The 22,519-nt window shown below is 42.2% G+C and overlaps 1 protein-coding gene across 2 annotated transcripts; it reads right to left on the bottom strand.

Moving 5' to 3' along the window:
• Positions 1–7,799: 7,799 nt before the first annotated feature.
• myb (v-myb avian myeloblastosis viral oncogene homolog) lies at positions 7,800–17,182 on the bottom strand. 2 transcript variants are annotated; one of them, XM_041959112.1, is made up of 16 exons: positions 17,087–17,182; positions 14,869–14,986; positions 14,552–14,623; positions 14,237–14,329; positions 13,078–13,298; positions 12,322–12,538; positions 12,142–12,210; positions 11,911–12,015; positions 11,177–11,446; positions 10,839–11,015; positions 10,421–10,539; positions 10,214–10,328; positions 10,011–10,106; positions 9,644–9,742; positions 9,330–9,413; positions 7,800–9,216 (listed from the first exon to the last, which is right to left on the bottom strand). In XM_041959112.1, exons 1-16 carry the CDS (start codon positions 17,107–17,109, stop codon positions 9,106–9,108), a joined length of 1,989 nt encoding a protein of 662 aa, XP_041815046.1. In that variant the 5' UTR covers positions 17,110–17,182; the 3' UTR covers positions 7,800–9,105. The 2 variants fall into 2 exon arrangements, with proteins under 2 accessions (XP_041815046.1, XP_041815045.1); XM_041959111.1 differs by lacking the exon at positions 10,839–11,015.
• Between the last annotated feature and the right edge of the window lie 5,337 nt (positions 17,183–22,519).

Genomic DNA, 22,519 nt, shown 5'->3' with positions numbered 1-22,519 from the left:
TTTCTGACATTTAACTGAGTTTATGTTCAGCAGTCTTGGTATCTTAAGTTATGATAAGTAACTTTATTTGTAGCCTCAGTTTGAATCATGTTATAGATACATTACATAACACAGCCTGGATTAAGTATTATGTGTTATATAACTATAATATAAGTTGTGTGTTTCAGTGCATGTGTTACAAAGTGTGTGTGCGTAGTTGCTTGCCGTTCATAATGATCATTTCGCAGAACTGTGCAATGCTGTCCCACAAAGCTGCTTGATGCATTCACTGCCAGCTGTACTGTTTTTTTTGTTTTGCTTTGCTCATCATACACTTTGCTCCCATATGTCCTCTCCAAACAGTTGTATCACACACACACACACACACACGCACACATACGCTTACTCACAAACAGGAAAAGAGAAGCTCGACTGTACAGAGGAACATTTGCTTGGAACTAATGATGTCAGTCATCGACAGTCGTCGCTCTGTTCACCAGTTTATTTCATAACAGGTGTCATGCATACAAAGAGAAAGTGTGTGTGTGTGTGTGTGTGCGTGTGTGTGTGTGTGTGTGTGTGTGTGTGTGTGTGTGTGTGCCTATCCATGTGTGTGCTTGTCTTTTCAGGCTAGCTTTGTTTTGGACTGCAGACCACAAACTAGCCTGAGGTCTGAGTATTGTTATCTCATTGGTGCAAATATGCCCACTCCTGCTTGCTCATATGCACATGCACACACACACACAAACACACACACAAAACTTTCACCCCATTCCAACCACACCCACCCTGCAAATGAGTTCAAGGGCAGTAGGGGGTGTATCTGAGGGGGGTATGTGAGTGTGTTTTGGAGGGGGCGGAGGGCGGATGGAGGGCAGATTTATTGACGGCTGGGGGACCCCGGGGACAAGTGTCCTAAAATGAGGCGGTCAGGCGTGATCATGCCATGTGAATCCACTTGTCAGGATCACTTAGAGACAACAATGGAGTGGACGGACAGAGGAGAGGAGAGGAAAAAAGGAGAGGAGACAAGGAGACAAGAGCAGTGTTTTAGGAGATGAATGTATGTGTATGTGTTGGTGGATGTTAAATTGAGCAAGTATTGAAATTGGAGTGTTTGTGTGCAGTTGTGGTGATGGCAGTGTAGGGTGGGGTTATGTTGTGTGTTAGTGTGTGTGTGTGTGTGTGTGTGTGTGTGTGTGTACGTGCGTGCGTGTGTGTGTGTGTGCATGTGTGTGGTGGGCTCCATTGAAAGGCCCTTCCTTCTGCTCTATTTACCCAGGTGAATAGGGAAGCTGGGCCAAGCCCGAGCGGGAAAACATGTCATTTTGTGCTGTGTAAATGTGTGAGTGTGTGTGTGTGTGTGTGTGAGAGAGAGAGGGAGAGTGTGTGTATGGGGGGGTACTTGCGACTGTATGTAAGCACAAGTTCTCAAGACAAAAAGTTAGCAACATGCCCGCCCCCCGACCCCCACCAAATCCTGAACCCAAATAGAAACACAAGCACACACACACACTGACACGCATGCACACACACACACACACACACACACACACACACAAACAGAGGAATTTCCAGGCTACTTATGTCCAAATTTCTACCAGAAATCTCTCTTTGGCTCTCTCTCTCTCTCTCTCTGTGTGTGTGTGTGTCTCTCTCTCGCTCTGTCTCTCTCTGTCTGTCTCTCTGGTTCTCTCTCTCTCCTCTCTCTCTCTCTCTCTGTCTCTGTCTCTGTCTCTCTCTGTCTCTCTCTGTCTCTGTCTCTCTCTCTCTCTCTCTCTCTCTCTGTGTCTCTGTCTCTCTCTCTCTCTCTCTCTCTCTCTGTCCCTGCGTGTCATGAAGAAAACAGAGACAGACAGACCGATGTGAAAGTAGACAAAATGAGGTCTGAGCAGCGGTGTGTGGGTGTTTGTGCGTGCGTATGTGTGTGTGGCGTGTGTTTAGGGGTGTTGCTGGGAAAAGGCTTTGGCCTCTGCAAGTTAGGAAACTGGGTGACATATCTGACCACACACTCTGTGTGTGTGTGTGTGTGTGTGTGCATGTCTGTGTGTTTAATTCATGACACCTGCTTCGATGAGGTAGATTTATTTGCGGCGTCTAAATATTTTTTTTTTACTACAGCTCCATGTTTTCTACTTACACTTGAAGAAAAAGTTGCTTCATACTGTTTGCAGTATAAAAACCATCAGTTATAATCCTTCATGCTGATTGTGAGCATGTTATAAGCTCATTCCTCTCCAGTCCACATTATGACAATCAAATCAAACAGCTGCATTATTATAATAATATGTACACGTAGTACAATACATATATACCTTAGGAAATTTGCACAGAAAAGTCGGTAGAGCACATTCTTTGCATATAGGAGTTGCATTTGCCAGTAACGATATGGTTTTTCACACAAGGAAAATAATAAAATAATATTGGCAAATTAGCCCTAAATATAAATGAAAGCTTATAAAAGAGTATTAGAGTGTGTAATTATAAAAGCTGGTGCTGGGTAAATATTTGATCATTTCACAGCAGAATTTCTGTTTGGGTTTATGTTTCATGTTCTGTTTCACAGCAGAAAGGAGGCTTCAATAATTAGCCAGTCAGCAGAAGATTAACTGACAATCTATGATTGATTAATCATTTAAGATGTTTCTAAAGCGCCAAACATTCGCTTCAGCTTCTCAGGTGTGAGGATTTGCTGCTTTTATTTGTCTTTGTTAAATGTGCTCAGTGTGGGTGCATTGGGTTAATGTTACTGATGGCTAGAAAACCAACAAATGACACCAGCAACGGGTCAAACATCCCACTGGTACTGGTACCGGTATTAAGTTTGTTCCACAGCGTGTTTTCAGTGTGTAACATTTTATAAACCAGACATTTAAACCATTACTCAAAAAAGCCGAACAATGACCTTTAATTCAAATATTTTTTGATTGCGGCCTCTATTTGGAAGCTGTATGTCCTCATATTAAGTTTCTGTTGATCAATAGCTGATTTTTTTGGAGACTATTGTCTTGATTTTCACTCTCAAACAGTCCGTCTATCTTTCATGCTTTTTCTCTGCTGATCTCCTCTCTTATACGGTTGTTTATTCCCCTCTTTTGTCTTTAATCAAATGGCCAAACGTCTTGTTTTTTTGCTCTTTGACACCGTTGGCACGACTTTGGCTGTCCTGACCCACTTTAAAATGTTTACAGTTATTGTTTTGGGGCTATCTGCAGCAGGCACATTGCTCTATACATTTTTTGGTCCTGAAAAACAACAAACAAACGGCCAAACGAATCGCGGCCAAATCTGGGGTGACAGTAACTGTTACAGTCGAGTCTAATCACTTCAGCAGCAGCTCCAACAGTCCCCATCTCTCTCACTCTCGCTCTCTCCCTCAGCGTGCTCACCTCTCTTACCCCTCTATCTCAGTCTCTCTTTCCACATGCCCGGGGTCTATCTGCTCAATCTGTGTCTTCTGGTCGTGTGTGACCATATGCACGCATGTGCATTTTGTGATTGTGAGTCAGTGGGTAATTGCATACTGTCCGTGTGTTGTGGTCCTCACGTGGCTGCAGACAAACATGGACGTTTTGGGCTGGGGTCCCGAACCTTTACCTCTATCTGCAAACGGACAACTGAAAACTGAAAAAGGGTTCAAAACTCATCTATTCACACACACACACACACACACACACACACACACACACACACACACACACACACAACCTACATCTGTAGTATAATGCTCTTTACATACCAGGCTATATTATAGCAGTAAAATAGCTTGTTTGAATGGTGAGCTCCTGAATTCTAATTGAATTGTGTGAAACGTGTCACCTCTCACACTAAATAAGCCTGAGTTTGCACCGTTTGCCATATATAGGTTACACTCTTTTATTTGCGGGTGTGATTGGGCCAATTCGGGGCAAGCTTGTCCCATATTACTTCCATTCAGAACAGATTCCCTCTCGCAGCAGGCCCTTTCTGGGCGACCAACGCTGCTGGGGTAGAGCTCATGTTTACCTCATACCGGAATTACTAATGCTGCTTAACTTTTTAACCTGTTAAGCCCAGGTGGCTCACTGCACCGCAACTTCTCCTTGAGCTCTGATGAAATTTCACTCACTGCCAAAAACCGTAGGAAGTCCTGTTTTTAATCCTTTGTGTTTCTTCACATTCATATGTGTAAATCCTGACAGAATAAGTCGCATAGTGTTCACACTGTGTAATGTTGGCTGACAAATCGCCCGATCTCTGGTATTGTGGTCATTGAGACTTGTTTCCATGAGGGGCACGCAAATATCTGCATTACTGTGAATACGCAGGCTGAGGGAATACTTACACTTCAGTTTTTACATATTTCACAGAACCCCAATCAAGACATTTAATAATAATGACTGAATTAATGACAGCTGCTATTGTTCATGCTGTCACGCTGTCATGTCTTAGTGGGACAGCTGAATAGCACAGAGCCATTGTTGATGTTATTATAAACACCTGTGCTGAAGAATAACGTGTTCTGGAACAGCGGAACGTCTTTGGTGCTTCTTGTCCCATATTGTTCATTTTTTTCATGGTGACAAATATACAGACGTACAGAAAATATAGATATAATGACGTTTTTGGAAAATGCAGCTGCTCTCTTGCAACTTCGGCTGCGAGAGCTGTGATTGGGTGCTTGAGTGTTTCTCCTGCCTAAAACAGGCCTTACCTACCACAAGGGAGAGAGGCCATCTGATCACATGATGGTCAACAGAGCTAATGGATGTGCGACAGGCTATGTTAGCTGCAGGTGTGAATAATAAAAGGAGTGATGGCTGGATTCCATATAGCTTTTTCAGTTTAAGTGTGCACGCTGGCTCACTGTCACACTGTCACGGCTTCAGAACAGAGACATCACTAATGGTCAAACGTCTGCTGTGAAAGGAGATGCACAGACATGAGGGTGGTGTTGATGGCCTCCTCTGAATTTTATGAATAAGCACATTTGCCAAAATGTCAAGCTATTCTTTTAATGCACCGCCCTTTTTTGCACACTGTCCGAAGCTAATATTTCCACTCTGCTTAACCGCCCAACTTCTGTTTCACTTCTTGACCTTTTTGGTGCAAGAATTTAAATACAGAAAAGAAACTATGAACTCAAAGAAGCAGAACCCTGTTTCAGCCTTCTCTCTCTCCCTGCCTCTTCATCCCTCGCCTCCTTCTCTGCCCACCGCTTCTCTCCTCATCTCCGCACCGTGGATGGGTAGAGCAGTTATCAGGCCCGGCCAGTGCAAGCCCAGCCCTCCTACCTGACCGCTGCCAGCAGGGAGCGGCTGCTCTTGCCTGAGTATCTCCGACCACAACAGCGCCCAGGGAATGAGGAAATCAGGCTAGAGTAATCTATGCAGGCCCAGAGCACGCTTGGCAAGCATGTGAGTGCGTGGAGTGTGTTCGTTTTGTGAGTATGCACGCGCGTGTGCAGGAGCCCGCCATTTCTGCAACATCCGGCTATAAATCTATTGTGACACGTCAAACTGAATTTATGAGCCAATCTGCTTGCGACAGACATGTTTGATTTAAAAAAGGGAAAGGAGGGTGGAATAAAAGATGTAGTAGTGAGAGTGAACTTCTGCTTTGACAATTTGAGCTGATTTTTTAGTAGAAATATGTCCCATTCTCATGGGAAGATTTAAAAATGTTTACACTTTGACATTTCTATGCTGTGTCAGAATGTTAACGTTGTCTAATAAAGACTTAATGTGTAAATAAAATCTAAAGTTGCATGCTTCCCCCAGAAGTCACCTTCACTGATTAGTCTCCTTGTTGCCATGGCACCCCTGGACCAAAGGCCACACCAGTATACAGGTGCAATCCCACAGATGCTAAGGGGAGCACTGTGGAAGCTACGTTTGGGCCTGTGACAGAGATATCTGTCATTTTTTGCATTTCCTCCTCTGCTGAAAGGTCAGTGCATGTTTTTTTTTTTTCGAGGATATAAATAGGTTTAAGCTCTGAGTGCATGGCTGCACATTTTTACACACCAAAATAAAACACAACAGCCTTTGCCACATTTTTCATTCCGACTTCTGTCATCTATCCATTCTAAAAAGGGTAGTAAGTGTCTGTTTGAACTGAAGTGCAGCTTGTTTTTGGCAATTTTTGCCTTTTTTACACTTGGACTTGCCTTTTACTTGCTTATGTGGCGCTTTTATTTTTCACAAATGGCATTCTTTGCCCTTCTTGACTATTTTACATGTGCTTTATGTGTACAAAACGTCTACTCTTCTGTGCTGTTTGAGTTTCTCTTTGCCTCAAAACACTTGTTGTGCATGATCACGCTCTCCTGTCGCCTGTCTCCAATGATTGCTGCACTGCGCTGTTGATGATAATGCAGTTGCATTCCTCATTTACTGTTTCACTTGATTAAAGGAGCTGTCATAGGATGTTATGTCTTGTTATATCCATCTGGATCTTATATTGTTTTTGTCAATAAACCACCGTCTATACACACACACACACACACACACAGAGGCAGCTGGCTTCTCACTCAGTGGAAGCAGGTGTCTGAAAATCTCGTGGGGTTTGGGGCTTTGGGTTTTTTTTTCTTTTGGGTGTAGTAGAAGATGGTGAAATTCCCAGTGTGAAAGTCTGCTTCTTGCTCTGGCCTCTTTCCACAAGACGCACACACACACACACACACACACACACACACACACACACACACACACACACACACACAAAAACCGCACACGCTACAATTGCTCACAGGGAATTTCAAACCCATCGTCTGAATTTGAGCAACCCTCGTCGCGTTGCTCTCTGTTTACACCATTTTTGTTACAATAGTTAAAACCACACCATGTTCTTTTAAATATGTGAATACACGTGTGTCACTGCAGTAAGCATGCATGCAGCCCTGAGGAAACTATTTCTGTTCGGCCCTGCCTTATATATCACAGTTCCTGTTAGCTGTGTCCGTCGTGATGAATGTCATTTCTGTTTATGTATCCCTCCGAGACCCATACTTGAGATGGGAATCTATATTTGAGGGCACTGTGGTGGGTCAGGGTGAGGTGGGGGGTGCAGGTGGCTCGTGGGAGGGAGGGGATGTAAATATAGCTCCTGGTCTGAGTCCGGGCCCCTTGGCTTTCATGGCCACACAGGAAAACAAGTCTCCTCAAGAGACTGTGTGTGCATGTGTGTGTTTTTGGAGAACAATGAGGACTATGCTGTTTTATACACTCATTGCGCACAGTATATTCACATGCGCTCACAGCTGTGTCTCAAGTAAGTCTCAAACTTTGTGTGCAGGAGTTGAGGGCCACCAGAGTAAGCCTTCTCTTCGCAGGTTTGAAATATTCATATGAGTGGTCCCTTGTCCACAGAAAAAGAGGCGGTTGGGTACATTTGCTTATTAACTTCACCGGCTGGCGTGGTAATTGGCAGATGGAGGCAATTTTATGATACGCCCTGCACAACCTGATGACCTTTTTATCTGCAAGATTGTGTGTGTTTAACTGTGTGTGAGGCAGTAGTGAAGTATTTGAATACTACAATATCACAAACATTTGAATGCTAGAGATAGCTTCGAGTTCGGAGACACTGGACAGCAAATAGTTCATTCACTTTAAACAGAGGAATCACTCGAGACAATAGTGTGGCTCACACTGCTCTTAACACTTGTGACTTGAATCACTACAGGCTATTTGTACTGTAAGTTATGAGTAATACCAGCATATTTGCATCTTAAATATATGAAAATGTTTGCGTATTGTCTTTGAAGAACAGCTTTTGAATTCCTATTCCTATTATCATCTTATTTAATATTCCCAAAGATGACACTCAACACAAGGATGTAAAAAATGCAACACACTTTATTTACTAGGCAGTATATAAAAGTATAAAAACATAAAAACTTGGCATGTATAAATGCTTTTATAAAATCATTTCAGCACAAAAGCTAGTATAAAAACAAGGCATTTAATGTATAAAAAGATTGTCTGCTAAGTGTTTGACATGGTCTACTGCAGTCTTAGTAAGACAACAAAATGCTGATTGGATATGCGTTACAAAACAATACAAAACTATTCAAAGAAAAGTAAAAAAAAACAGACATATAAAAGTTTCATCTGGGCTTTTGTTTGTAGCATAATATATCAGTGTTTCATAGTCACGCTTTTTATGGAGAATATAAAATTCAAGTGCAGCTTGGTCTTACTCTTACTGGGTGAAGCTCATGGTTTCAAACATATAAGCTCATTTAATTTTTTTAAATGTATACACACATACATATATATATGTATACACTTAAATTCTAACAAATGTAATGTTTGTTCATTGATTGTTTCCTCATACAAGGCCAGAAATAAATTGTTGAAATGAAAACTACATTTTTATGAAATAAAGGTGCCAATGTGGTAACCGGGTAATACTAATAAGGCTGGCCCCCTTCTGTGGTGTAAAACATGATACATGACAATATAAAATTCATAGTAAAATTCATTGTTGAATAATGATGTTAGAACAGATGCAGCTGTTCATGTTCAGTAGTTAAGTGTTTATATGAGGTGGCACAGACCTAACACTTTGAAATTCTCAGTAGACCCGTTGTAGCCGGTACAAAAAAGAGAGAGAGAAAAAAAGAAACTTTCATGACTGAAATATAGAGGTCAGTTTTGGATTAATTAATAGGCCGTTGGATTTATGATAATGCTAACAGGGCTTAAATACTTAACTTACAACACTGCTCCATTGGCCAATTGTAAAAAAACAACAACAACAAAGTCATAATCAAAGCAAAAGAAATAAATTAATCAACTTGTTCTTTATATTAATATCAAAATTCGGAATTAATAATACAGCCCAAATGCAAATTATATAGCCACCGTTTCCCATTTATAATACAACATTGATAAAAATACGATGACAAGACCAAAAGTGATAGGACGTACATTTCTAAAAACCAAAAGCAAATTCTATATAAATGATTTCAAAAACAAAACTTGTATAGTCTTTGGTTGGTTGAAATCCAACAAGTGTGAGTGTAAAAACACCAATGGCATAGAGCCTCTCCCAACTGTTGTACCACAACAAATATGTAACCCACGGCGCTGCGTCCAGCGCAGGGATTGTTGATGTTTCCAGATCAACATGTGTCTCTGTCTACATGACCAGTGTCCTCGTAGGATAAGTGTTGATGTACTTGTGGCTCTGCTCCGAGGCCAAAACATGCTCCTCTGATTTCCCACGGGTCACCTGTTCCCAGGAACTGAGCTGCAGTTAGCAAGAAAAAGAGAGAAGATGAGTTTTTAATCACGCAATAGAAACAATTTTAGCATTATTTTTTAAATTTAGATCAAGAAACATGCATACAAACGTCAACACACCTGTAGTGGGCTGCCCATGCCTCTGCGAGGGAGGTGGTAGGCTTTGTGTCCATCTTCACTCAATAATGAGCTAGTAAGTAGGTCCTGCAACAAAACGCACATAACATTTCTTAACAAGAGAAGTCAAGCTGATTTACAAATATTACAACAGTACTCAAAGTACAATAGTACAGGAAGCAAGGGGAGGGGTGTCTTCCATATATTCAGAGGTAAAGTGTCATCTGAGGTGAAGATTTAAGTCTGAGGACACTTGTGAGTAATCAAGGGTAGCTTTTTTTTAAACAATATGAACTGTTAAGTCAATGTGAGCTTACAGGTACTTCCTGTGCAGGGCCGGTCGGGGAGAAGAGCTGTGTGTGAAGGTCTTGTCCTTCCCACTGCATACATGGGCTCCTCTCACACGGTGACTCCACCTAGGACCCAAAATACATCATGGTCATGTAACGTATATAATTATCATTAATGATCTTCCCTGACTACGGCAACTTCCAATCATACCCCAAGCTGATCAAGAATGTGTTGCAAAACTTCAAAAACCCCACTCATTTATGCACATTTGCTCTCACAACTACAATCTGAATGTACGTTCTACTTTTCACCTTTGCTTTCTCAATATAAAAACTGAAAGTCTCACATTTGTCTGCATGACTTCTTGCATATGTGTACGTGTTTATTAAGTACCTCTTGTTTTATCTTCTTCAAAGGTGGCTGCTCGATAGCACACTCCATCGGCTCCTGCTTGATGGACTCCACCATCTGCTTCTCCAAAGGGACATTCTGGAAAAGACACAAAATCTACAGTGAGTCACAAAGACACTACAGATACAACAGAGTTTAAAATGGTAAATTCAGGACTCAAGATAGTTTTGAAGTCTCTTTCTTACCAGTAGTTTGGGCAGTCCGTACTTGGCCTCCTGCAGGGCCAGGGCTGACCTGAAAGGAGTGGGTGTACAGGGAGATGACTCCATGATCGAACGCCGAATGTTTGGAGTCCTGAACCTGAGAGAGAGGAAGAGAGACGACTGTAAAGCCTCATTTACCACTAGTTCTGAATAATTGTATATTAAAATACATCAGATAGAGCCACTCACATTTCATTCTCTTTCTGGGGCCTGACAGTGTGGTCAATCAGAGGCTTGGAGTCCACAGGTTCGCTCATTGTCAAACTGTCGTTGTCGGAGTGTTCTGAACTCATTGACTGGTTGAGAAACTGTAAAACAGAAGGAAGAAAAAAACAATCAATCAAAGGAGCTTGACGGGTTTATTTCAATGCAGCAAAAATCTGGCAGATCACAGGAGCACACGTGGTCGAAACTACAGAAATGGAGAGGAAAGGAGAAAGTGGACTGGTGCGTCAAAAGGCAATTTATGGATAAAATGGCTGAAATAAAACAAAAAAGATGGAAAACAGCAGCAGGCACACTAATTCTAAATGATTGGTCGTTGATATCATCAGGTGGCGGGTTGGTGATTGGATGGATTCTGACAACACGCAGCTACTTTAACTACCTGTGAGGGTGAAAAGGGTAGGTTTCTGGTTGGTGAAGGCTTGGGAGTTGAGCAGATGAAACCCGCCCATGCTCTGTGAGCAGTTCTTGAGCCCTGACTGGGGAAGACCCTGTCTGTTCTGAGAGCGCTCCTATCCAAGAGCCCACTGGTAGTGGCCTCATCCACTGAGGAGAGGCTCTAGGAAAAGGCCGGGAAAACATGGGTGAGGGCCCACGACTGGATGAAATCTGATGTTGTCCATGCGAACCGCTACACTATCTTTGTTTGTGTTTTTTGACGTAGGTGGTCAAAGCATACTTAACATATAGTCTAAAGGCGAACTAAATTCAGATACTTACAGAATCAATGACAGATTCCATGAACTCTGGAATAGTATTTGAGAACGTGGGACTGCTGTGATGGCTGTTGCTGTTGTTGTTGTTGTTGTTGTTGTTGCGCCCGTTACTGTTGTGGGCACGTGCTGCGGAGGCGCTCTCCTCGGGCAGACAGCTCTGGTCGAGAGGCAGAGCAGGGGCGGCTGCCTGGTGATGAGGTAATAACATTGGCACACCCTCTGAGCTGTTGGTCAAAGAGCTCTGGCTGGCCCAGCTTGGATAGGGCAAATGCATCTGGGGGAGAAAAGGGTATAAAAAGTGAGGGCTAGAAACGATGCTGAAAAAACATAAGCATCTGAAAATATTACCATAGTGGGGTCAGTTTAAAAAGTGTCAAACAAGCACAAGAGAGAAAATGCAAGCCTGACAATAAGGGAAGAGGTGCAAAATTTACAAATGAGAAAAAGAGAAGAAGAAAGGGAACTTTAATGTAAAGAGTGACAGAAGTGTTGGGTACAGGGTTGCACAAGGGGTCATGCACACACACAAATGGTGATAAGGTCCTATTTCATCACTTTTGCAGAAACAGACCCCCCAGATGTTTCCTCCTCCTTATACGCACAAACACACACATCCAACCACTGTCCTCAAAGCCAGGGTCAAAACACACACGCACATAAATTGTGCTGTCACACTTAAACATTTCAAAGCTCACTCACACTTACACAGACTGACACACACACACACACGCGACTCACTGGTAGTGATGGCTGGCCTCTTAGCTCATCTTCTGTTGACATGAGCAGCAGTTCGATCTCTTTCACCCTCTGCTCCTTCTCTGGGTCCTCCTCACTATAGTGTCTCTGAGAAAAAGACAGCAGCAGGCGGATTTTAGCAGCAATTCAAACCTGTTCATCTTCTCGTCTTACAATCCCTCCTCTTGCTTCACTATAGCGATCAACTACACTGCATTTATTTGCTGTTCTTACCTGTATAGCAGCGGTTCCATGCTGGGGAATGTTCAGAATATTCCAATGCCGCGCCACTGGGAGCGGTACCTGTACAGCCGATCAGAAATGCATCCACATTAGGCAAATACATGAGTCACGCAGTCAGCATCATTTAGTTTTCCTTCCAGCATCCTAAGTTTGGCTTTAAAGCTCACTCACTCTGTACGTGTCGGTGATGTAGGCATAGTTGAGTGGCAGCTGCGTGTGACTGGGCGATTGGTGGGGGAAACCAATGATGTGATTGTTGGTCTTGCCGTAGCCATGGCTGATGGAAAGTGAGGAGTTGTTGTTCTTTGACGTGCTCTGAAGATAGCCCTCCTGTTCCACCTTTCGCCTCATGGTAGAGTTCCAGTGGTTCTTGATAGCGTTGTCAGTCCTGGATGTCATGAATAACAAATGTCAACTGACAGGTTATTCATCACAAAACAAAGCATGCAAAATGCTAAATCATGTGTGATGCGTTGCTTGATAGCACTATCAATACATGCACGCACAGAGTCTGCCACAAATAGAGACAGTCGCGGACACACGCGCACTAAAACACTCACACACAAAACTGACAAGTTACAACTACAATCATGTTAAAACTACGGTATCTTTTTTCTCTCATTCCTTTCGTCTTGTGTCATTGAATTCTAGACCTTTCTATACAAAGAACACCTTCTCCTGACATCGTCTTAACCAGTTTCAAAAAATAATGTGTATTGTATTGTATACGTATTCACACCTCCATCATCTTTCATGTTTAGTGTGCTCACTTAATTCCTTTTCTCATTTGTTTCTTCTCTTTTCATTCCTCCTCCAACACCCCTCCCCCATTTCACCCTCTCAACCGCAACATTGCACAGCCAACCAACAAGGGTTCAGTGATTCATCTAGCTTCTCTTTTTCCACCTTCTCCATTCTCTGCTTTACCTGCCAGGGAGCAGCTTAGCGATTTCGGCCCAGCGGTTGCCCAGCTTTTCATGTGCCTGGTAGATGATCCGGTCCTCCTCCTCAGTCCATGATGTCTTCTTCACCTCTGGGTTCAGGTGGTTGTGCCAGCGCTCACGGCACTGCTTGCCGATACGGCCCTTCAGGTGCTTGGCGATCACAGACCAGCGCTTGGCTCCATACTTCTGGACCAGCTCAATCACCTGGGGTGGCATGTGTTTACGTATGTGTGCAGGAAGTGGAAAGACAAGAGGGGATAAAGAAGAGCGTTGAAAAGGAAGAGAAGTAAATGGTAGTGGAGGGGCATGAGGAAAGAGGAAGGAAGGAGCAATAACAGGGAGGAGAGGGAGAAGTAAAGGGGTACAGTGTAAGAGAAATGAAGATCACAGGTATATGAGGGGTAGAATAGGTGAAGAAATGACAGAAACAGAGACAAAAGGACAATAAAAAATCTTGTTAGTTACCCAGAGAAATCTCAGAAACAGTATACATTGCATCATTGAATGCCTCTCCTCTCAGCTCCTCTTTCCCTCTTTATCTTTCAACATGTAGAGGTGATTGAGAACACCTGGTGGTGAGCACTGAGGGAGTTTCCAGTGGAACGTTAGCCACTCTGCTAATCATTACAATCACTGGCATCTGAGTGGAAATATAACTCCTTCAAACTAGTTCAATAAATACCTTGCAGGTTTTAAGAGACTAAACCTGTTACTTGTTGAGTAATGGCAACTTTTTGGGAAACTGAAAATGTGCAATATATGCCAAGGAGTTGCTACAGAATGGTTGCTTTAATCACACAGGAACATAAAGTAATTGTTTTTTTACCCTAGATGACATTTGATTGCCTGTTTCCTGTGAGTGGTATCCAAATACGTTATAAATTATCAGATCCAACACAGGCCTAATGGTGCTAAAGGTCACTACTGATGGCTCTCTATGAGAGAAGCATCTTTATGTAGATTTCAAAATTGTTGTAATCAATTTGATCAATGGTTCTGAGCTGTGCTGCATCAAAAGTGGTTCTGCATTGCCATGTGAAGGTCTCACTATACAGTTTCATCAGTGATTTTCAATATGTTGTGTGTGACCTGTGAGTGCATTTTTAAGTTTTCATTAAGGCCCTAAAAGGCTGTTTTCTTACCCTCTGGTCCTCCTCTTTGGTCCATGGCCCTTTGATGAGTTCTGGGTTAAGAACCTTCTGCCACCTGTGCTGGCACTGCACATCTGTACGATTCTGGTAGGTCAAAAAGCAAGAGGATTGGTAATCGTCCTAGAACTAAGGTAGGGCTAAGTTATAAAGACATTAAGACTCATTTGGAAATAACAGAATAAAAGAAAACCCTCTTGGTTTGTCACCACTGCACAAGACAGTCTTGTCAAATATTGCTTAGGTTTCCTTTCCAGTCTCTGTGTGCCTGTGTGCAGACATGTGTGTATGCACCGACCTCCTACTTACAGTGAGTAAGCTTGCAATGATTTTCCAGTCTTCTGATCCATGAAGCTCAACGAGTTTCTTCAACTTCTCATCCTGAACAGAAACAAAAACGCATAATGCAGTTTGTCAGATGTATAATGTCTGCCACTCGATGAACATCATTACCAGCAATTTAAAATGAATATAATATGTTGTCAATGGATGTGGTTAGACCAAACAATAACAAAAAGAAATGCTCCCAGGTTCCTGGGGAGGCTGCTTCTCTTCAACATGTGGGCTGTGTTAAATATTTTGTACTGAACAGCAGGTTTTGTTTAGACCGGTGTCTCTGTGTGTACCTCTTCTCGAGTCCAGCGTGTTTTGCCAAGGTGGCGTTTGCCTGCCTTGGCCAGTGATCCATCATAATCATGTTCATACATCTCGGTCTCCTCCTCATCCTCCTCACTACTGTAAACACTGCAAAGAGAGAGAGAGAGGGACAGAGAAAGACAAATTTTAAAAAGCAAGTGGAGACTGTGTGAAAAGAACAGTGCAAGATAATAGCAAGGTAAATAATAGCACAATAAGTACCAGTCCATTCTAAACTACTCCCTAATCGTCTCTTTACAAAGTGCATAAAGAACTCTGCCCACTCTTTAACTCATCAGGTGTCAACACAGACAGAACCAGTCATTCTTGAAGGTTTGGGTGCAGGCTTTTAGCCAAGACACCCACAAGGGGAGAGAGAAAGAGAGCAAGAACAGCAGTGGGAGGGAGGGGGGATGGATGAACAGGTTCCAATGTTTTTGGTTTCCACAGATACTGGGATTGGCACATGCGATCATAATTTCATGACCCTGGCGTGTTCAGACCTGCAATGGCATTGTACAGCACAGCCATGCATGTACACACACACACACACACACACACACACTGCACACACTGCACACACTGACACCAAGTGGTGGGTTAACCAATCAGAATGTGGAGCATGTACAACGTGGAAGCTGGGTAGGGTACTTTGGTGTCATACAAAGCAACAGGTGAACAGGAACCCCACTGAGAGGTGTATGTGTGTGTGTGTGTGTGCGCGCACGCACTTGAGGATATTTACAGTGGATTATCTTCCTTATTTTTGTTCATTTACCCAAATGCGTGACTGAATGATTAACGAAACTGACACCATACATACAAAAAAAAAAAAAAGGATTATAAATGTATAGCAGTCACGAGTTTTGGGGTTTCTAACAATCAAACCACACTATGCTTTTCAGAAAATCAGAAAGAATTATGGCACCAAGTAAAAAAAAAAAGTTGGAGCGGACTTAAAAATACAATGACAACAGCATACTCCACTCATCTTGAGAATGATGAATCAACTGAAAATGTCATCACGAAACATTAATGATACCCCATATTTCAATCAATGGCTTTGTGTGGGAATTTCACTGTCTTCAGGTTATCTACATAAAACCATGAAATAAACCAATAACCTGCACAGAAACTTTCACTGGTGAAACTCCAGTAACTTCTCACGCCGGCTTAATATATTAAGCTTAACCAGGTGCCTTTCGGTAAGGCTGATGCCCTTCGATGTCCAAAGCTGGTGGAAGCTGTAAGAGCGAGTTCAGCAATAATTTGAGGCGATTCGTATATCAAAACAAGGGAAATACAGAAAATACAGCCTGTCCTGGAGACAAGTGCTCACGGAGGACGCTGTAAAAGCGCAGTTTCCAAAATAAGAATGAGCGCCCCTCGCTATCAGAGATGCTGCGGCAACATTCAGGGTGTATGCAAGTTTAATCAAGGCGGGTTTTTATTCACTTTGTGCCAGCTAAACTGGTGTATTAGGTCCAATCTGAAAGTTATAAAAAGTGAAAATGAAAACATTTGTGCCTCTGTGGCTGGGGTGATGGTCACCGGAGAAGCCAAGCGCTATAAAATATAAATATGTTCAAAACCATCTTAAACTAAGTTTCATTCAATTTCATTCAAGTCTCTGAGTGCGCTTAGTCAGTGACAGATAGACGCCATGCTGCATTGTGTTTGATTTTGTATTTTCCTGTTAAAAAATGTCCAAGCACCGTCTTGTGCACAGCGTGGCACGCGCCTGTCCACCCGCCTAACGTCCTTAATTCGTGCGTGTGTGTGTGTGCGCGTGTGAGTGTGTGTTTGCGTGTGTGTATGTGTAAGACAGAGAAAGGGAGGCAGAGAGAGAGAGAGACCCCTTTCTCTCTCTCACCACTGACAGCAGCGCGAGGAGCGCACATGCCAGATGACCACCACCTGTCATGGGCGCGCGAGCGAGACACCCACACCACTACTCAGCTTTAACGGCCAAGAAAACAAAACGGTTCACAAACACAGAAGCGCTCGGAAAACCAAAGACTTTGTGAAGAAAAAACATAAACTCTGTCAAATGCACGCTTAGCCTCACAACTCACGCCGTATCCAACAGAAATGACGGCTAACATCAGAAGAAAAACAGTATCTACGTAAGATATAACACGCACATAGAGGAAAAGAGAAAGTTTAACAGAATGTGCATTAAAGAGTAATTGGCCTGTTTCAGCTTACCTGTTTCTCGGCCGCCGAGTCATGTTAATATCTGTAAAGCGGCTCGCAAGTTGCGCTGAGCACGTAGTTTCGCTATCTGCGCTGGATTTCTTCTCCCAGCGAGTAGGCAGGTTGACATTAATTTAAACACAGCAGCCTTCATCAGCGCTCCTCCCCTCCCTCGCATCCCGGTGAATTTGGCGCTCCAGAGCGCGTGCGGCTCACTGCGCATGTGCAGTACAGTATAGTTGAATTGCCGTCCGACGTTTTTATTATTCCGGTTTGAACGAACTAGAAAAAAGTGAAAATATTGGTTCATGTCGAACAAGGTGAATCATATAAAAAAGCTTAATATATTTTCAGAAGACCTTTTGACGTATGCCTTTTTCCCCCTAAAAAATACCTTGTGCTATTTAAACCAAGATCGGTTTACACTGCTTGGCAAGATCTAGACCACATAATTAGATAACATACGATGAAAGGTGACTCGATAATATACTGCAAATAAAAACAAGTAAATTGTAAGTAAGTGCGGTGCATCTAGGATCATACCATGCAAGCCTACTGCGTGCCAAGTAGTTGTGTTCAAAATTTACTTAGTTTTCCTGAAGGCACCAGGCTGTTGTACATTAGACTTGTTAAAGGCGCGTTTTGCCTGGGAGTCCGCGCTACACGCATTTTGTCAACAATTTCAGTGAGTTACTTCTCTTCTGATGAAAAAGCAGAAGGAAACTAATGAGTCTGGACGAAGTAAACAATTGCGGAATGGGTTTTTGGCATGCAAAGTGAAGTTGCCATGCTTCCAGAGCTCGGCTACCTGTTTGTGTGCTGGTTTTACAAATACGGATGTTCCCCAGTGATAAAACATGCAAGGCCTTTGTCTTATCGTCCGGCGATAAAATGACCTTTTGTGCTCGACCAGACAGAGAGAGTTAAAGAAGTGCAGTGGCACTTCAACTTTTCTGTGGGAATCTATTGCACATAACTCGTAGTATAACTGTCTTTAAAGGACACATGACTGCCTTTATGTTATCCAGGATATTCCTCAGGTTGCCTTTTAAATTTCTTAAACGGTAGCTTGCTGATGATGTCTTTGCATCTATTCAAAATGAACCACATTTAACAAGGAACAAGTTGAGCCTGTTTTTCAGCAGACCTCTGTCAAAGATGAGTAATAATAATGCTCCTTCGCTGTATTGCATAACTTCTGCATTAGTCTGTATTAAGGCAACTGGTCGCCTTGTATTCTGATTATTTTGTTTTGGTTGAGTTCTCCATCCTCCTGCGCCATGCTCAGCCATTCATTGCAGGGGGGGGGGGGGTTAATGCTTTATTTGTATAAATGTGTCTTCTCATTGTATTAGTTCCTCCATACGCGACCGTATTGTCCTGGTCACTTGTAATTACCATCACCCCAGGCCAGCCTATTGTCCCAGGGCAGTCATCATAATAGTGGCCTGATAAAGGGCTTCACACACATACACACATGACCATGGACTGCAAATTTCAGTATTCGATTCAACAGTGTGGACAGAGTGCTCAGTGAAGTGAGGCACTAACACACAGAAGAAATAGCAATATTTACAAGACTGGACATTGGTTGTTTAGATGTGTCTTAAACATATTGTGTGCATTGTCATTTCTACAACCTAGTGATGAAAATATTGGTTCAGAGCCTATGCAGTTGTGACACTGAAACTATGTTACTGTTAACTTTTAGTGCTAGCCTGTTACATCTAACTGCAGGCCTGTGATATAATGTATCACATGGTTGCCTGGTTGCAATCCCCTGTAGGCTTCAAATCCTACACACACCTGTGTACACGAGAATTGTTCCTGTATTTTTTTTGGTTTTTGCCTCGAGGAGGTGGAACTTCTAATCTATTCAAATCAAATTTTAATTGTACTGCAGCTATCGTGCAAGATTGCTATTAAAGATGCCCCACATTGGAAGAGAAGTAGGTCAGTAAAAGGGATACAGCACAAAAAATAACTAAAACATCAGTGATAACCAGCGTCAACAGCACTATTAACACAGAAGTAAAAAGAAGCACAAAAAATGCCTAAATCCTACTTAGAGTATAATATATACTGTATGCATACATAAAGTATAAGAAAATATTTGAATGGAATTTGGTCTGAAGTTTGATTTGTGTGTATGTGTGTGTGTCTGAGTGTGTGTGTAAGTAGGTGTCTTTAGCTTTTTCTGCACAAGCCACAAATGCGCCTTTTCCCTAGAGGGTAATATTAAAAACAACATTTTGTTATCTGAAACCAAATTGAAGGAAGAGAACCAGGGTATGCAAATTCCCCTATAGTACTCTGAGCAGGAAGCCTGACTCCCATTGACTCTTAGCTGAGGACATTTGCATGGGCACGATTGGACAGGTTAAGGGCAGGTATTGTGATGGCTGCCCCCTTTGCAAAGCGTTGTGTGCACAGGCTGGCTCATTTGAATGATTTTTAATGATCACCCCTGGGCTTGAGATATCATCCCACCAGACTTTCAAATGCAGTGCTGGGTAGGCCGAGAGTGTATTGTTAATTGTCTGTGTGTGTTTGAGAGAGAGAGAGAGAGAGTGTGTCTAGGTGTATGTAAAGGCCTGCATTGAGGAAGGGTCGGTCCCAACCGTCGGTCTCAAACAGGTAGTGAATGTGATCCTCTATGTGGTTAAATAAACCGACATATTGACTAACTGCGAAGAAATTGGCAATAAATGTATATAAACATGCATGTGATTATCATTCTGCAGTACATTGAAATCCAGCAGTCATTATTCAGCAACAATATTACTTTTAAAGAATATTTAGCACACCTAATTGCTTAGTGAATGCATACTGTATGGAAACAGTCGATCAAATATAAAAGTTTTTTATTTACTATCAGAATTATTGCCTTTTAATGTCACAGTTTGCCATTTTAAGGACCTCACATGTGTCTCTTTATCGACTTTAGTTATTTGGACCACCTGCCAAAGACTGCCATGGGTGTATGTTTTGCATTTTCCCCGGGGGTGAGTTCCTGTGAAAGACTCTTCCATGATGCCTGGTGCCCTTGGCAAATTATGTAAAACATTACCTCATATCCACTGCCAACCTTTGGGATGGACTTCACCCCTCACCCACTTGCAAGTAGGCTTTGTCTTCTACAATTACGCCAGGATTAATCTGTTTTCAGATTTACATGCTGTTGTTGACAGATTTGCAATTGTTTGCTTTCACTTGATTCTATAGATACCACAGCCATCTATTTGCTGACAACCAATTTGTGCATCTCCTAGAATTTAATTACAGAGAATATATGATGGATGCAAAGTTTATCAGTGATTCCATAATATAATTTCTGCATCATTTAAACAAAGCACCCATCCACTGAGCCGCTCATTCTTCTAGCAATCTGTCCGTCCATCTGTTTAATCCATCTAATCAGCCCCACATTAATTCTCTCAGAAATCCTTCTCGCCCGCCACTGATTCATTGATCAGACTTACCGTGAACCGTGTGGCCACATCGGCAGCACAGATTTGACCAAAAAGCTCGTAAAAGGCATCGAAGGAACCAAATGTTGAGATCCGGTGTAGAGGTGTGAAAAGTCACACCTCAGTCTTGTTGCAACGCAGATCCGGATTTAATTAATGTCTAAATCTGACTAGATAAAGAAAACAGAAAACATGCAAAAAAAAACCCCAAAACATTTATTTGGTTTCACACAATGCCAAACACTTGGTTTGAGTGAGGTTTTTCTTGGACAATGCAAGATAAAAGCTGCAAACACTACTACAATTTTAATGACTGTTTCATACATGACTTTTCACTTATGCAATATGTTCCATTTCCATTACATATCAGGTGCTGTGTCTGCGTTTGGTTTCAAATTGCCCTAGAAACATTTGCAAGGGAAGAGTTCCCTCTCTGTCACCTGTGTGACCCTGTAAAGAGAGCATGTTTGTGTCTGTTTACTTGTACTGTGTGTATGTGTTCCATGAGAGCATGTGCAGTTGTTTATTTTGACATGTAGATGTGCAACTAAGACTTCAAAACGCAGGAAGTGGAATTTTAGAGGGGAAACCTCCACCCACTTTGAGACACACACATACGCACACTCTTAAACAAAGGCAAAACTATATGCACAATAAATAATAAGCCCCACGACTGTCTCTTCGTAATATGACTGATCCCCTTTTTGTCTTACTAACCTCTGCTGCTCTTTGTCAAACTGCCATTTGCAATATGAGCCACCGATTGTGAAAAGGCCTTTACACTTGCAGACATTTTTCTTTATTCTGCTCTATTTTTAGATTGGGGAGACACGCCAAACCTCATATTTCATTTCACTGTGCAGATGTGCAAGTGTATACTTCACCTGCTTTGCTAGTATAAGATTACGGTCTGACATTTTCATCTTCTTTCATTGCGAATCAGCTACTGTAGATGAGATCAGGACAACATAATGTGGCAAAAACCAAACATGGATACACCTGCACACATGTAGATACGCAGAAAGACCAGGTCAGAGATAAACATGCACATACACTTGCTTTTGAATGCACAAATGCAAGCACACACGGGGGTACAAACGTCTCATTTTGTCTCACTTTGCCTTTTGTGGTAGACAGGCGATATGCTTCTTGTGGTACAAAGATAGCAGGAAAAAATGATGTCACTCATTGGGTGGGTGCGAGGTGTAGAGTGTGGGCTCAGATGGGTTGGTCCCTAACCATAGGGCATAACCTTTGAAAAAAATGCTTGAGACATTCACACCCCAAGATCATGGATGGGAAGTTGTTCGTGTGTTTTGTCCAGACAGACTCTTATGTTCTTTCAGTGCTCTGCTCTTGATCTGTACAGCGGAAATGATTTTCTCAAGGTTGTACAGAGAGTAAAAAGCTCTTAATCATTAACTCATCCGCTTTCACATTGATAAGACATCATCATTAATATGAATTTTAAGTGTTTCCTCACTCATAAAACAAAACTGTGTTTGGCTGTATGCAGGTCATTGCAACTATATATTCAGTAGCTACACTTATCATTACACCTCTTAAAGGTCGCTGGGTTTCCAAGTACAGGACTAATGACAAATCCTTTCCACTCTTCTTGAGAGCATGTTACCCTTATTAGACCTCCAACCAGCTCTAAATTGATTAAACATGGCTCTACATCTTTCCTGCTGTGCCCTTGATAATATATGATGAAAATTATACTGCATATTTTGGTTTAAATTTACTTCCCACCTACTCATTCCGATATAGATGTGTTAGTTCAACTGATGATTAAAAGCTGTGCAACCATCTACTGATGCGCAGATTGCATAGGCAGATTGTCAAACTTGTTTGGGAGATCTGATCCCAGGCCGCATTGGTGAAAGTGCAACAGGAAGTTACGTCAGCTAAGACAATAGCTACAAAAAATCTGGTCGGAAAGCAACTTTTTAATTTTGTTTTAATGACTAAA

This window comes from Chelmon rostratus, chromosome 18 (genome assembly GCF_017976325.1).
Source record: "Chelmon rostratus isolate fCheRos1 chromosome 18, fCheRos1.pri, whole genome shotgun sequence".
Taxonomy (NCBI): domain Eukaryota; kingdom Metazoa; phylum Chordata; class Actinopteri; order Chaetodontiformes; family Chaetodontidae; genus Chelmon; species Chelmon rostratus.
The sequence above is the reverse complement of the archived record's forward strand: the minus strand, read 5'-3'. Positions and strand labels throughout refer to the sequence as shown.